This window comes from Anser anser (assembly GCF_964211835.1).
Source record: "Anser anser genome assembly, chromosome: 32".
Lineage (NCBI taxonomy): Eukaryota > Metazoa > Chordata > Aves > Anseriformes > Anatidae > Anser > Anser anser.
Window position 1 is genome coordinate 358,613 of NC_139753.1, and position 13,057 is coordinate 371,669.

A 13,057-nucleotide genomic window follows, 5' to 3' on the forward strand; every position below is an offset into this window, starting at 1 on the left:
CCAAAATTCCCCCCCCCACCTTTGCCCGGGCCCCCAGCAGGCGTCCCGCAGCGGGTGGTACCCGCTCCTGGCGGGGTCGTACTGGGACGGGTCCAGCGGCGGGGGGCTGCGGGGAGACCACGGGGTGTGTGGGGGGGGCACGGCAGGGGACCCCCGGCACCCATGGGTGCCCCCCGCCGTGCTGTCACCCACCTGCTGGCGGCCGGAGGTCCCCGGTCCTGGCGGCAGCGCTTGGGGGGGGGAGGGGGGGGGGCCCCGTCCTCGTCCCCCGGGGCCGGGGAGCACTGGGGGGAGCCGGGGGGCTGGGGGGGTGCGGGGCCCTGTGAGGAAGGGGGGGGGTTATGGGGTGGGGGGCACTGGGGGGGCACTGGGAGAGCTGGGGGGTGCTGAGGGGGTACTGGGGGGGCGCTGGGAGGGCGCTGGGGGATACTGGGGGAGCTGGGGGGGTATTGGGGGGATACTGGGGGAGCTGGGGGGGTACTGGGGGGATACTGGGGGAGCTGGGGGGTATTGGGGGGATACTGGGGGAGCTGGGGGGGTATTGGGGGGATACTGGGGGAGCTGGGGGGGGTATTGGGGGGATCTGGAGGGATGCTGGAAGGCACTGGGGGATACTGGGGGAGCTGGGGGGCCCTGGGGGCATGCTGGGAGGATACTGGGGGGATCCTGGGGGGATACCAGGAGGATACTGGGGGGGTACTGGGGGGCTCCGGGCAGGATACTGGAAGGATACTGGTGGGATGTTGGGGGGATACTGGGAGGATACTGGGAGTAACGGCGTAAGATGTAGGGGGTACTGGGATGGGGCTGGCGTGGTAATGGGGGACTGGGGGGTTACTGGGGCAGGACTGGGAGATACTGGGGTGCCAGAGCAGGGCCGGGGCTGGACTGGGAGGGACTGGGACCGACGGGGGCGGGGAGGGGGCGGGATTTGGGAGGGGGCACCGGGGGTCACCGGGGGGTCACCGGGGGTCACGAGGGGTTACCGGGGGTCATCGGGGGGTACTGGGGGGATACCGGGGGGTCACCGGGGGGGCACCGGGGGTCACGAGGGGTTACCGGGGGGATACCGGGGGTCACGAGGGGTTACCGGGGGTTACCAGGGGTCATCGGGGGGTACTGGGGGGATACCGGGGGGTCACCGGGGGGACACCGGGGGTCACGAGGGGTTACCGGGAGGGTACCGGGGGGCATCGGGGTTCACCGGGGGGCACCGGGGGTCACCGGGGGGGCACGGGGGGGCACCGGGTGGGCATCGGGGTCACGAGGGGTTACCGGGGGGATACCGGCGGGGTACGGGGGGGCATCGGGGGTCACGAGGGGTTACCGGGGGTCACCGGGGGGGCACCGGGGGGGTACGGGGGGGGGCATCGGGGGTCACCGGGGGGTCTCTGACCGGGGTCCCGGGGAGGGCGGCCCCCGCCCATCGGGGTCCCCTCGTTCCAGCGGCTCCGGCTCCTCGGGGGGGTCCTGGGGGGGCTCCGCCGACGGCTCCGAGGTGGGGGAGGGGGCGCGGGGGGGGGCCCTGCCCCTGCTGCCGGGCGGGAGCCCTGGGGGGGGGGGGAGGAGCTCGTGGGGGGGGGGGGGGGGGGGCAGCACCCCCGACCCCCCCCCTCCCCCCCAGCATTTTGCCCCCCCCCCCAAATCCCCCCCGCCCCCCCCCCAGACCCCCACTCACGGGGCGGCGCCGCCGTCCGCGGCCCGGGGGGGCCCGAAGAAGGACCTGGAAGGGAGGGGGGGGGGGAGGGGGGGGGGGGGCGGTCACGGCCGGCACCGGGGGGGGGAGGGGGAAGGGGGAGGGGGGGGGTCCCGGCGCCGCGCCGGCTCACGTGATCCGCCGCTGCATGGCCGCCGCTTTTCGCGGGGGAAAAAATCCGAGCGGCTGACGTCACTGCCGGGGGCGGGGCGAGCGGCGCGCGGGGGGCTGCTGGGAGATGTAGTCCGGGGCGGGGGAGCCGGTGGGGGGGTGGCGGGGGTGGGGGGGGGCTGTGCGGGGCGGGAGGTGCCGCCCAAGGGGCAGCGCTGGGCGGGGGTGGGGGGGCAGTGTCGCCGTGGTCACGTGGCCCCTTGTTCCCGTGTCCCCCAGTTCCCAGTGGCCCCCTTGTCTCCACATCCCCCTGCCCCCCATCCCCCTGTCCCCCATCCCCCCGTCCCCCTCCCCCTGTCCCCATCCCCCTGTCCCCCATCCCCCCGTCCCCCCATCCCCCGTCCCCCCATCCCCTGTCCCCACATCCCCTGTCCCCACCATCCCCTGTCCCCCATCCCCCCGTCCCCCCATCCCTCCCCCCATCCCCTGTCCCCACATCCCCCTGTCCCCACATCCCCCTGTCCCCCCATCCCCCTGTCCCCCCATCCCCCGTCCCCCTGTCCCCACGTCCCCCTGTCCCCCCGTTCCCCTGTCCCCACGTCCCCCTGTCCCCACGTCCCCCTGTCCCCATATTCTCTTGTCCCCCCCCATCCCCCTGTCCCCACATCCCCGTCCCCACATCCCCCTGTCCCCCATCCCCTGTCCCCCATCCCCCTGTCCCCCCGTCCCCCCGTTCCCCGTCCCCCCGTCCCCCCGTCCCCACATCCCCCCTGTCCCCACATCCCCCTGTCCCCCATCCCCCTGTCCCCCCGTCCCCCCGTCCCCCTGTCCCCACATCCCCCTGTCCCCCCATCCCCCCGTCCCCCTGTCCCCCTGTCCCCCATCCCCCCGTCCCCCTGTCCCCCCATCCCCCCGTCCCCACATCCCCGTCCCCCATCCCCCTGCCCCCCATCCCCCTGTCCCCCGTCCCCCTGTCCCCACGTCCCCCTGTCCCCACGTCCCCCTGTCCCCCCGTCCCCCTGTCCCCCCGTCCCCCTGTCCCCATATTCTCCTGTCCCCCCATCCGCACGAGGGGAGACCTTATTACCCCTACAACTGCCTGAAAGGAAGCTGTGGGAGCTGGGGGTCGGCCTCTTCTGGCAGATAACTGGCGATAGGACCGGAGGGAATGGCCTCCAGTTGCCCCAGGGGGAGGCTCGGGTTGGAAACCGGGAGACGTTTCTTGTCAGCAAGAGCAGCCAGGCGTCGGGACGGGCTGCCCGGGGACGTGGTGGAGTCACCGTCCCTGGGGAGGCGTTTAAGGAAAGGCTGGATGTGATAACTCAGGGATGTGGTTTACGGGGTGATATTGGTGGGATGGTTGGCCCAGACGATCTTGGAGGTCTTTTCCAACCCTAATGATTCCGTGGTCACCGTCCCCAGCACGGCCACCAGGTGTGGCTGGTGCTGGAGGCCGTGTCCTGGCCCTAAGGGGACCCCAAACAACCCCAGGCCCCCATGACGTGCGGAAAACAGACCCCACAACCTGTAAGATCGTAAAGTAGGTATGTTTATCCAGCGCTGGGCAGCACGGGGGGGTCGCCCCACCACAATCATGCGTGCCCACCGCGGTAGTTTGCCCGGTATTTACACAGAAAGGGTTACAGGATTAAGGAAATGCCTACACATATTCATAACGTTTCCCCGAAAATTATTACGATGCGTTCTGAGAAATCATTTCCGTCGTCTCCGCCTTCAACTCCTCCCGGCTGCACACCCATAGCGTCTTCTGGTGGTCGTGGGCCGGGGTCTTCAGGATGAAGGCCGTACGTCTTCCTCCTTATGGGCCGGGGTCTTCAGGATGAAGGCCGTACGTCTTCCTCCTTATGGGCCGGGGTCTTCAGGATGAAGGCCGTACGTCTTCCTCGTTATGGGCCGGGGTCTTCAGGATGAAGGCCGTACGTCTTCCTCGTTATGGGCCGGGGTCTTCAGGATGAAGGCCGTACGTCTTCCTCCTTATGGGCCGGGGTCTTCAGGATGAAGGCCGTACGTCTTCCTCGTTATGGGCCGGGGTCTTCAGGATGAAGGCCGTACGTCTTCCTCCTTATGGGCCGGGGTCTTCAGGATGAAGGCCGTACGTCTTCCTCGCTATGCACTTTTCACCTTGGCCACAGAACTCATCTAAACCGGCTCTTGTTTGGCATGGGTTGTGCTATCTTCCTGTTTTATCAGACGAGTTTTCGTAACCGCTCGTGTACATTCTACATCCTCTGTCTTGCGGTTAGTTACAAAATGTAAGCACAAGGCTATAAATATATCTCAAGCTGCTGTTTCCTCCTCAATTTCAGTTCGCCCTCTCAATCCCCCTTTTTCTAAATACAAGGCAAATTCTTTTGCCTTTGACGGTCTAATTATTCAAATTTTTCTTAAAGTATTCCCTGTCTCTACTTGGTGCTAAAGTTTATTTTTCTTCCCTTATCTTTCAGGGTTGTCCTGTGGATACTCCCTACTTCAGTCCTGTCCTTGTGGTTGATTTACAATGTGCATCTGTGCCAGCTAAAATTTGCAAAATCAGCTAACTATCGTGCAAATTAACCGAAGCAAGAAGTTTTGGGGCCCCTCGCAAAGGACAGCTCCTGATCAGGACGAAGAACCTGCCTCAAGAACCAGCCGAAACCGCTCCTGTAGTTTGGACAAAGGCCAAGGACTTAAAAGCGCGAGCGCCAGGGAGAGAGGTGGAAAGTTCAGATACGAGGAAGGAGGAGCCTTACTTCGTCTTAAGAGACCACCAGGGACGACCGCCAGAGAGCGGTACGCAGGCGCAGATGGGAGGACCACATGTAGATTAGGTCTCATAACTAATTATAATATAAGTCGTGCATAGCTGGGTTATGCATATGTATAAGCGCATGATGAAAGTTCATGCATATGTAAAGTTATGCTGCATATAACGAGAGCACGCATTGTTTAGAGCGAGCGTAACTTTTTGAGGAGTTATCCCTTAACGCCCCCGGCGCCGAAATAAAGGCATACCCGCTGTATGACTTGCTTTACCGTGAGTTGTGGAGCGTTTCTGCGTATTAACACGTACACGTGTGCATGCACACGCACAAACGTGCACGTACGTATACATTCGTGCACACGCGTATACACGCATGCACACGCGCACGCACACAAACGCACACGCGTGCACACACAACTGTTCACACACGCACACACCCGAATGCACATGCGTGCACACGTGCACACCCACAGACTCCCTTGGGGGCTGCCCTGGGGGTCCTGGGGGGTGCAGAGGGGCTGGGGACAGGGCACTGGGGGAACACTGGGAGCACTGGGGGCACTGGGAGGGCACTGGGGGGGGGGACTGGGAGCACTGTGTGGGGCTCTGGGGGCACTGGGGGCATTGAGGAGCACTGGGGGAGCACTGGGAGAGCACCGGGAGGGCACTGGGAGCACTGGGGGGTACTGGGAGCACTGGGGGTTCTGGGAGGACACTGGGAGCACTGGGAGGGCACTGGGACCATTGGTGGAGCACTGGGCACGCCGGAAGCATTGGGGGGCACTGGGAGGGCAGTGGGAGCACTGGGGGAGCACTGGGAGGGCACGGTGAGCACTGGGAGCATTGGGAGGACAGTGGGAGTACTGGGAGGGCACTGGGAGCACTGGGAGCACCACCCCCCGGCCCGGCAGTGACGTCACGCCGCCGCGACGGCAGGCACCGGGCGGTCACGTGCCCGCCCGCCCCCCTCCCCTCCCATTCCCGGCGCCAAGATGGCGGCGAGGCGGACTCCATTTCCCAGGCGGCCCCGCGCGGCGGGCGCGGCCAATGGGGCCGCGCGGCGGGGTCGGGGGCGGGGCCGTGCGCGCGGCGCCGCCGTTGCCGTGCGCGCCGCCGGGGGCGGGCGGGCGTCGGGGCCGCCGGGAGGCCGGAGCGGGCCCTGCCCGCGCGGGACGGGGCCGGGGACCCGCGGGCCCTCCCCGCCCAGGTGAGCGGCGGCGGCGGCGCGGGGAGGGGCGGGGCGGGGCGGGGCGGCGGGGCCGGGCCGGGCCGCGGCGGTGACGGCGGCGCCTGCGCCGGGCGCCGGAGGGGGCGGGGCCTTAAAGGGCGCGCGGCCGCCGGGGTCTCCTGCCCGGAGGCGAAGGGGCGGGGCCGGCGCTGAGCGGTGGCCACGCCCCCCCCGGCGGGACCACGCCCCCCCCGTGTTGCCACGCCCCCCGCCGGGACGCCCACGCCCAGCACGTGCCAGGCCACGCCCACTAGGGACATGGCCACGCCCACCACCGCCGGGACCGTGCCATTGGCCCGGCCACGCCCCTCATCTGCATAGCCACGCCCACCACGGGCCCGGCCACGCCCATCCCTCTCCCTCTCCCTCTCCCGTCCCCATCCCATCCCCATCCCTGTCCCCGTCCCCGTCCCTGTCCCGTCCTCATCCCCGTCCCATCCCCATCCCCATCCCTTTCCCGTCCCCGTCCCTGTCCCCATCCGTGTCCCATCTCCGTCCCCATCCCCCGTCCCCATCCCCCGTCCCCGTCCTGTCCCCGTCCCTGTCCCATCCCCGTCCCCATCCCATCCCCATCCCATCCCCGTCCCCATCCCCGTCCCCATCCCATCCCCGTCCCCATCCCATCCCCGTCCCCATCCCATCCCTGTCCCCGTCCCATCCCCATCCCTGTCCCATCCCCGTCCCCGTCCCTGTCCCATCCCCATCCCCGTCCCTATCCCATCCCCGTCCCCGTCCCTGTCCCATCCCCATCCCCGTCCCCATCCCATCCCCCGTCCCCGTCCTGTCCCCGTCCCTGTCCCATCCCCGTCCCCATCCCCATCCCATCCCCGTTCCCATCCCCGTCCCCGTCCCCATCCCCGTCCCCATCCCCCGTCCCCATCCCCGTCCCCGTCCCTGTCCCATCCCTGTCCCCGTCCCATCCCATCCCTGTCCCCGTCCCATCCCATCCCTGTCCCCATCCCATCCCCATCCCTGTCCCATCCCTGTCCCCGTCCCTGTCCCATCCCCATCCCCATCCCCGTCCCATCCCCGTCCCCGTCCCTGTCCCATCCCCATCCCCGTCCCCATCCCATCCCCGTCCCCGTCCCCGTCCCCATCCCCATCCCCATCCCATCCCCATCCCCATCCCATCCCATCCGCATCCCCATCCCATCCCCATCCCATCCCCATCCCCATCCCATCCCCATCCCCATCCCCATCCCATCCCCGTCCCATCCCCATCCCCATCCCTGCAGCCAGCCCCGCTCCCTGTCCCGGTCCCCGTCCCCGTCCGCAGGGTCTGTCCCCACCGCCCCTGGGCCAGCCGGGTGCGGCGCCCCCATCCCCGCCCTGTCTCCGCAGGGCGGCCGCCATGGTGGGCGCGCAGCAGCCGGAGCTGGCGGCGGGGCGGGCGGCGGCGGCGGCGGCGGGCGGCGGGGAGCACCCGTACGAGTGCCTGGAGTGCGGGAAGGTGTTCAAGTGGTCGTCGCGGCTCATCCATCACCAGCGCACCCACACGGGCGAGCGGCCCTACAAGTGCTCCGAGTGCCCCAAGGCCTTCAAGGGCTCCTCGGCGCTGCTCTACCACCAGCGCAGCCACACGGGCGAGCGGCCCTACAAGTGCTCCGAGTGCGGCAAGGCCTTCAAGCGCTCCTCGCTGCTGCAGATCCACCAGAGCGTGCACACGGGGCTGCGCGCCTTCAAGTGCGCGCTCTGCGGCATGGCCTTCAAGTGGTCCTCGCACTACCAGTACCACCTGCGGCAGCACACGGGCGAGCGGCCCTACAAGTGCACCGCCTGCCCCAAGGCCTTCAAGAACTCCTCCAGCCTCCGCCGGCACCGCCACATCCACACGGGCGAGCGGCCCTACGTCTGCGCCGCCTGCGGCAAGGCCTTCACCCAGTCCACCAACCTGCGCCAGCACCAGCGCACCCACACGGGCGAGCGGCCCTACGCCTGCGCCCACTGCGGCAAGACCTTCACCCACTCCTCCAACCTCCTCCTGCACCAGCGCACCCACGCCGCCGCCAGGCCCCACAAGTGCCCGGCCTGCCCCAAGGCCTTCATCTCGGACGCCTGCCTGCAGAAGCACCTGCAGAGCCACGCCGCGCCGCCCCCGCCGCAGCCCCCGCCGCTGCTGCTGGAGGCGGTGGAGGCGGTGGGGATGCTCTGGAAGTGCGGCGAGTGCCAGCTCGCCTTCCCCAGCCAGGAGCTGCTGCTGGGCCACCAGCGCGGCCACCTCCGGCCAGGGACGCCGGCGGACGCGGCGACGGCGGCGGCGGCGGCTGCCCACCGCTGCCCCACCTGCGGCAAGACCTTCAAGAACGGCTCGGGGCTGGCACGGCACCGGCACAGCCACGCCGCCGAGCGGCCCTACAAGTGCTCGCTGTGCCACAAGAGCTTCGGGCAGCTGGCCGGTCTGCTGGGCCACCAGCGCGGCCACTCGGCCGAGCAGCGCCCGCCACCGGCGCAGGCGGAGGCGCTGCGGCCCCCCCCGGCGCTGGCCGCAGCCCCGGCCCCGGCCGAGCGCCCCTACCAGTGCACCGAGTGCGGCAAAGCCTTCAAGGGCTCCTCGGGGCTGCGTTACCACATGCGGGACCACACGGGCGAGCGGCCCTACAAGTGCTCCGAGTGCCCCAAGGCCTTCAAGCGCTCCTCGCTGCTCGCCATCCACCAGCGGGTGCACACGGGGCTGCGCGCCTTCAAGTGCGCCGAGTGCGGCCTCACCTTCAAGTGGTCCTCGCACTACCAGTACCACCTGCGGCTGCACACGGGCGAGCGGCCCTACGCCTGCCCCGACTGCCCCAAGGCCTTCAAGAACACCTCGTGCCTCCGCCGGCACCGGCAGCTGCACACGGGCGAGCGGCCCCACGCCTGCCCGGTGTGCGGCAAGGCCTTCGCGCAGACCTCCAACCTGCGCCAGCACCAGCGCACCCACACGGGCGAGCGGCCCTACGCCTGCGCCCACTGCGGCAAGACCTTCACCCACTCCTCCAACCTCCAGCTCCACCAGCGCACCCACTCCAGCGCCCGCCCCCACCAGTGCCCGCTCTGCCCCAAGGCCTTCGTCATGGCCTCCTACCTCCAGCGCCACCTCCGCACCCACGCCGCGGGCCCCAAGGGGCCCCCCCGCGCCGCCCCCCGCGACGTCCCCGTCCTGCAGGCCACCCTCAGCCTGGAGGTGGCGGCCCCCGACGCCCAGACCTTCCTGCTGGTGCAGACGGCGCAGGGCCTGCAGCTCATCCCCAGCCCTCCGCCTCCCCCCCAGAAGCTCATCCTGCTCCCCGCTGCCCCCCGGCCGCCCCCCGAGCCCACCCCGCGCCGGGGGGAGCCCGCGGGCCCTGGGCAGAGCCTCCTGCTGGTGCCCAGCACGGGGACGGCCGTGCCTGGGCTGCGGCTGCAGGCGGTGACCGGCACCCCGCAGGGCCCGGGGCCCGGCATCCTCGTCCTGCAGGGCCTCCCTGAGCAGCCCCCGCGCCAGGCAGGTCCCCCCCAGGGCCAGGCAGCAGCAGAGGGGGCGAGCGTCCGGCTGGGAGCCCTGCCGCAGCCCCCAGACGTCGCCAGCATCCAGCTCCAGGCCACCGAGGTGGCCAACGTCCAGCTCCAGGCCCTGCCGCAGCCCTCGAAGGTCACCAACATCCAGCTCCAGGCCACCGAGGTGGCCGACGTCCACCTCCAAGCCTTGTCGCAGCCCTCGGAGGTGGCCAACGTCCAGCTCCAGGCCGCCGAGGTGGCCAACGTCCACCTCCAAGCCTTGTCGCAGCCCTCGGAGGTGGCCAACGTCCACCTCCAAGCCTTGTCGCAGCCCTCGGAGGTGGCCAGCGTCCAGCTGCAGGCCGCCGAGGTGGCCAACGTCCACCTCCAAGCCCTGCCGCAGCCCTCGGAGGTCGCCAGCATCCAGCTGCAGGCCGCTGAGGTGGCAGACGTCCAGCTGCAGGCCCTGCCGCAGCCCCCCGATGTCACCGGCATTGAGCTGCAGGCCGCCGAGGTGGCCAACGTCCACCTCCAGGCCCTGCCACAACCCCCGGGGGTCACCAACATCCAGCTGCAAGCCGGCGAGGTGGCCAACGTCCAGCTCCAGGCCCTGCCGCCACCCCCAGAGGTGACCAACATCCAGCTCCAGGCCCTGCCGCAGCCCGCGGGCGTCACCGACATCGAGCTGCAGGCCGCTGAGGTGGCCAACGTCCAGCTCCAAGCCCTGCCGCAGCCCTCGGAGGTCACAAACATCCAGCTCCAAGCCCTGCCGCGGCCCTCGGAGGTGACCGGCATCCAGCTCCAGGCCGCCGAGGTGACCGACGTCCAGCTGCAGGCCACCCAAGTGACCAACGTCCAGCTCCAAGCCCTGCCGCAGCCCTTGGAGGTGCCCGGAGTCCATCTCCAGGCCGCGGAGGTGCCCGACATCCAGCTGCGGACCTCAGACGTGACCAGCGTCCATCTGGAGACCGCCGAGGTGCCCAGCATCCACCTCCAAGCCGCCGAGGTGGCCAACGTCCATCTTCAAGCCACCGATGTGGCCAGCGTCCAGCTCCAGGCCACCGAGGTGCCCAACCTCCAGCTCCAGGCCACCGAGGTGCCCAACATCCATCTCCAGGCCACCGAGGTGCCCGGCGTCCATCTCCAGGCCACCGAGGTGCCCAACATCCATCTCCAGGCCACCGAGGTGCCCAACCTCCATCTCCAAGCCACCGAGGTGCCCAACCTCCAGCTCCAGGCCACCCAAGTCCCGAGCGTCCAGCTCCAGACCCTTCCGCAGCCCCCGGAGGTGCCCAACGTCCATCTTCAGCCCGCGGAGGTGCCCGACATCCAGCTCCAAGCCGTGGAGGTGCCCAACCTCCACCTCCAGGCCACCGAGGTGCCCGCCGTCCACCTGCAGGCCGTGGAGGTGCCCCCGGTCCACCTGCAGCCCCCGGCGGGGGCACACGCCGCCCCGCAGCCCCCCGGGGTGCCGCTGGCGGGGGGCCCTCCGACGCCGGAGGTGCTGCTGGTGCAGGGGGGGGCGGCGCCGGCCGTGGGGCTGGGGGTGCTGCAGACGGCCGAGGGGCTGCGGAGCATCTTGGTGCTGCGGGGGGCGGGCACCCAGCCCTCGGCCGGTCCCCCTGCGGGACCCCCCAAAGTCCTGGTCCTGAGGGGGGAGCCCCGGCGGGGGGGGGCAGCGGGCAGCGAGGGGGGGGCGCAGGCCGTGGTGCAGCTGCTGCCCGGCCCCCCGGCCCCCCAGCTGCCGGCGGTGCAGGGGGTGCAGGCGCTGCCGGGGGCGCAGCTGGTGCACACCTTCTGAGGGGGGCAAGCGGCACGGACCCCACGGCCACCGCGGCCACGCTGCTGCCCCCGGGGTGGCCACCGGGGCGGCACCCCCAGGGCCACCGCAGCCCCCACATGGCCCCCACCACGTGGCCACCTCACGGCCACCTCGCAGCCACCCCGTGGTGCCCCGTGGGCACCCAAGGGCTCCTGCTGGCCACCCACAGCCACCCAGTGGGCCCTGCTGGCCACCTGAGAGCCCCTGCTGGCCACCCACAGCCACCCAGTGGGCCCTGCTGGCCACCTGAGAGCCCCTGCTGGCCACCCACAGACACCCAAGGGCCTCTGCTGGCCACCCAAGAGCCCCTGCTGGCCACCCACAGACACCCAAGGGCCCCTGTTGGCCACCCAAGGGCCCCTGCTGGCCACCCACAGACACCCAAGGGCCCCTGCTGGCCACCCAAGAGCCCCTGCTGGCCACCCACAGACACCCAAGGGCCCCTGCTGGCCACCCAAGGGCCTCTGCTGGCCACCCAAGGGCCCCTGCTGGCCACCCACAGCCCCCCAGTGGCCCCTGGTGGCCACCCAAGGACCCCAGTGGCCACCCACAGCCCCCCAGTGGCCCCTGGTGGCCACCCAAGGACCCCAGTGGCCACCCACAGCCCCCCGGTGGCCACCCAAGGGCCACCCCTCGCCACCCCTCGCGGTGCTGCAGCAGGACGAAGGGGCGGGCGGGGGGGGGGGGCCCTGTAAGCACGGGGGTGCGGGAGCCGGGGGGGCAGCGCCGCGGTGGCACCGGCTCCACCCGGACCCGACCAATAAACGGACCCTTCCGGCACGCGCCGCCTCCCTCCTTCCGGCGCGGGGAAAGGGGCGGGGCCTGGCGGGGCGGGTCGCCCCGGTGACGGTTGCTAGGGGCGGGGCGTCGCCACGGCGACTGTTGCTAGGGGCGGGGCTTGGCGGTTCCACCGGCCGGGCTGGGCGGGGGGGGTGCGGCTCAAACCATGGCGCGCTGGGAGGGGGGGCACGGGGAGCCGCTCATCCCCCAGTACAGCCCCGCTGCCCCCAGTACGGCCCAGTTCGGCCCCAGCACGGCCCTCCCGAGCCCAGGGACAGCCTCACTGCCCCCCAGCACACAGGCACTCTGTGCCTGCTCCTCTCCCAGCATGGACCAGTGCCCCCAGTATGGCCCCTCTGTCCCCATCCTCCCCTCCCAGTGCTCCCCAGTATAACCCTGCCGAGCCTGGGGGACCCCCCGCCGGCCCCCAGTGTGGCCCTAATAGCTCCCTTAGCATAGCCCTTTGTGTCCCCGCTGTGCCCCGGTATGGCCCCAGTATGCCCAGTATGGCCATACTGCCCACCAGTGTGGCCCCAGTATCCCCGCTTTATGTGGCCCAGTCACACTAAGTCCCCGCTGTACCCCAGTATGGCCCCTGTTCCCCCCCCCCCCCCCGGCATATTCCTGCTGACCCCCACATTATGCCACCAATATCCCACCCACTACTGCCCCAGTCTCCCCAGTATGACTCGGTGATGCCCAGTATAGCCGCTGTGGCCCCTACACACTAATGCCCCCCCCGCAGTGTGGCCCCACTCTCCTCCAGTATGGCTCTAGTGATGCCCAGTATGTTCCTTGTGACCCTCCCGGTATGGCCACACTGACCCCCAGTGTGCCCCCCCCGACCCCCAGTGTGCCCCCACTGACCCCCAGTGTGCCCCCTAACCCCCAGCGTGACCTCACTGACCCCCAGCATGGCCCCATTGACCCCCAGCATGCCCCCCCTGACCCCCAGTGTGCCCGCCTGACCCCCAGTGTGCCCCCTAACCCCCAGCATACCCCACTGACCCCCAGCGTGCCCCCACTGACCCCCAGCGTGACCCCACTGACCCCCAGCATGGCCCCATTGACCCCCCAGCATGACCCCATTGACCCCGAGCATGCCCCCCCTGACGCCCAGTGTGCCCCCTAACCCCCAGCATGACCCCACTGACCCCCAGTGTGCCCCCACTGACCCCCAGCGTGACCCAATGACCCCCAGTGTGC

The 13,057-nt window shown here is 70.3% G+C and overlaps 2 protein-coding genes and 2 long non-coding RNA genes across 4 annotated transcripts in view; 2 read left to right on the top strand and 2 right to left on the bottom strand.

Annotated features, from left to right (window-relative positions):
• Positions 1-1,194, bottom strand: part of LIG1 (DNA ligase 1) — a gene marked incomplete at its 5' end in the record, with an annotated part of 8,674 nt that extends 7,480 nt beyond the window's left edge. The window contains 3 exons of the mRNA XM_083814825.1: positions 20-106; positions 193-320; positions 1,174-1,194. Of these exons, the coding sequence (XP_083670951.1) occupies positions 20-106; positions 193-320; positions 1,174-1,194 (236 nt within the window). The remainder of the gene's footprint in view (positions 1-19; positions 107-192; positions 321-1,173) is intronic.
• A 172-nt stretch (positions 1,195-1,366) lies between these two features.
• LOC310888267 lies at positions 1,367-1,918 on the bottom strand. The gene is made up of 3 exons (XR_014575871.1): positions 1,830-1,918; positions 1,679-1,723; positions 1,367-1,550 (listed from the first exon to the last, which is right to left on the bottom strand). It is a non-coding gene; the product is annotated as an uncharacterized lncRNA (long non-coding RNA).
• Positions 1,919-2,899: 981 nt separating this feature from the next.
• Positions 2,900-4,836, top strand: LOC310888269. Its single transcript, XR_014575873.1, has 2 exons — positions 2,900-4,080; positions 4,273-4,836. It is a non-coding gene; the product is annotated as an uncharacterized lncRNA (long non-coding RNA).
• Positions 4,837-5,560: 724 nt separating this feature from the next.
• LOC310888252 (uncharacterized protein) lies at positions 5,561-11,271 on the top strand (the record flags this gene model as incomplete). The annotated part of the gene is made up of 2 exons (XM_083814826.1): positions 5,561-5,775; positions 7,138-11,271. 2 exons carry the CDS (start codon positions 5,561-5,563, stop codon positions 11,048-11,050), a joined length of 4,128 nt encoding a protein of 1,375 aa, XP_083670952.1. The 3' UTR covers positions 11,051-11,271.
• Between the last annotated feature and the right edge of the window lie 1,786 nt (positions 11,272-13,057).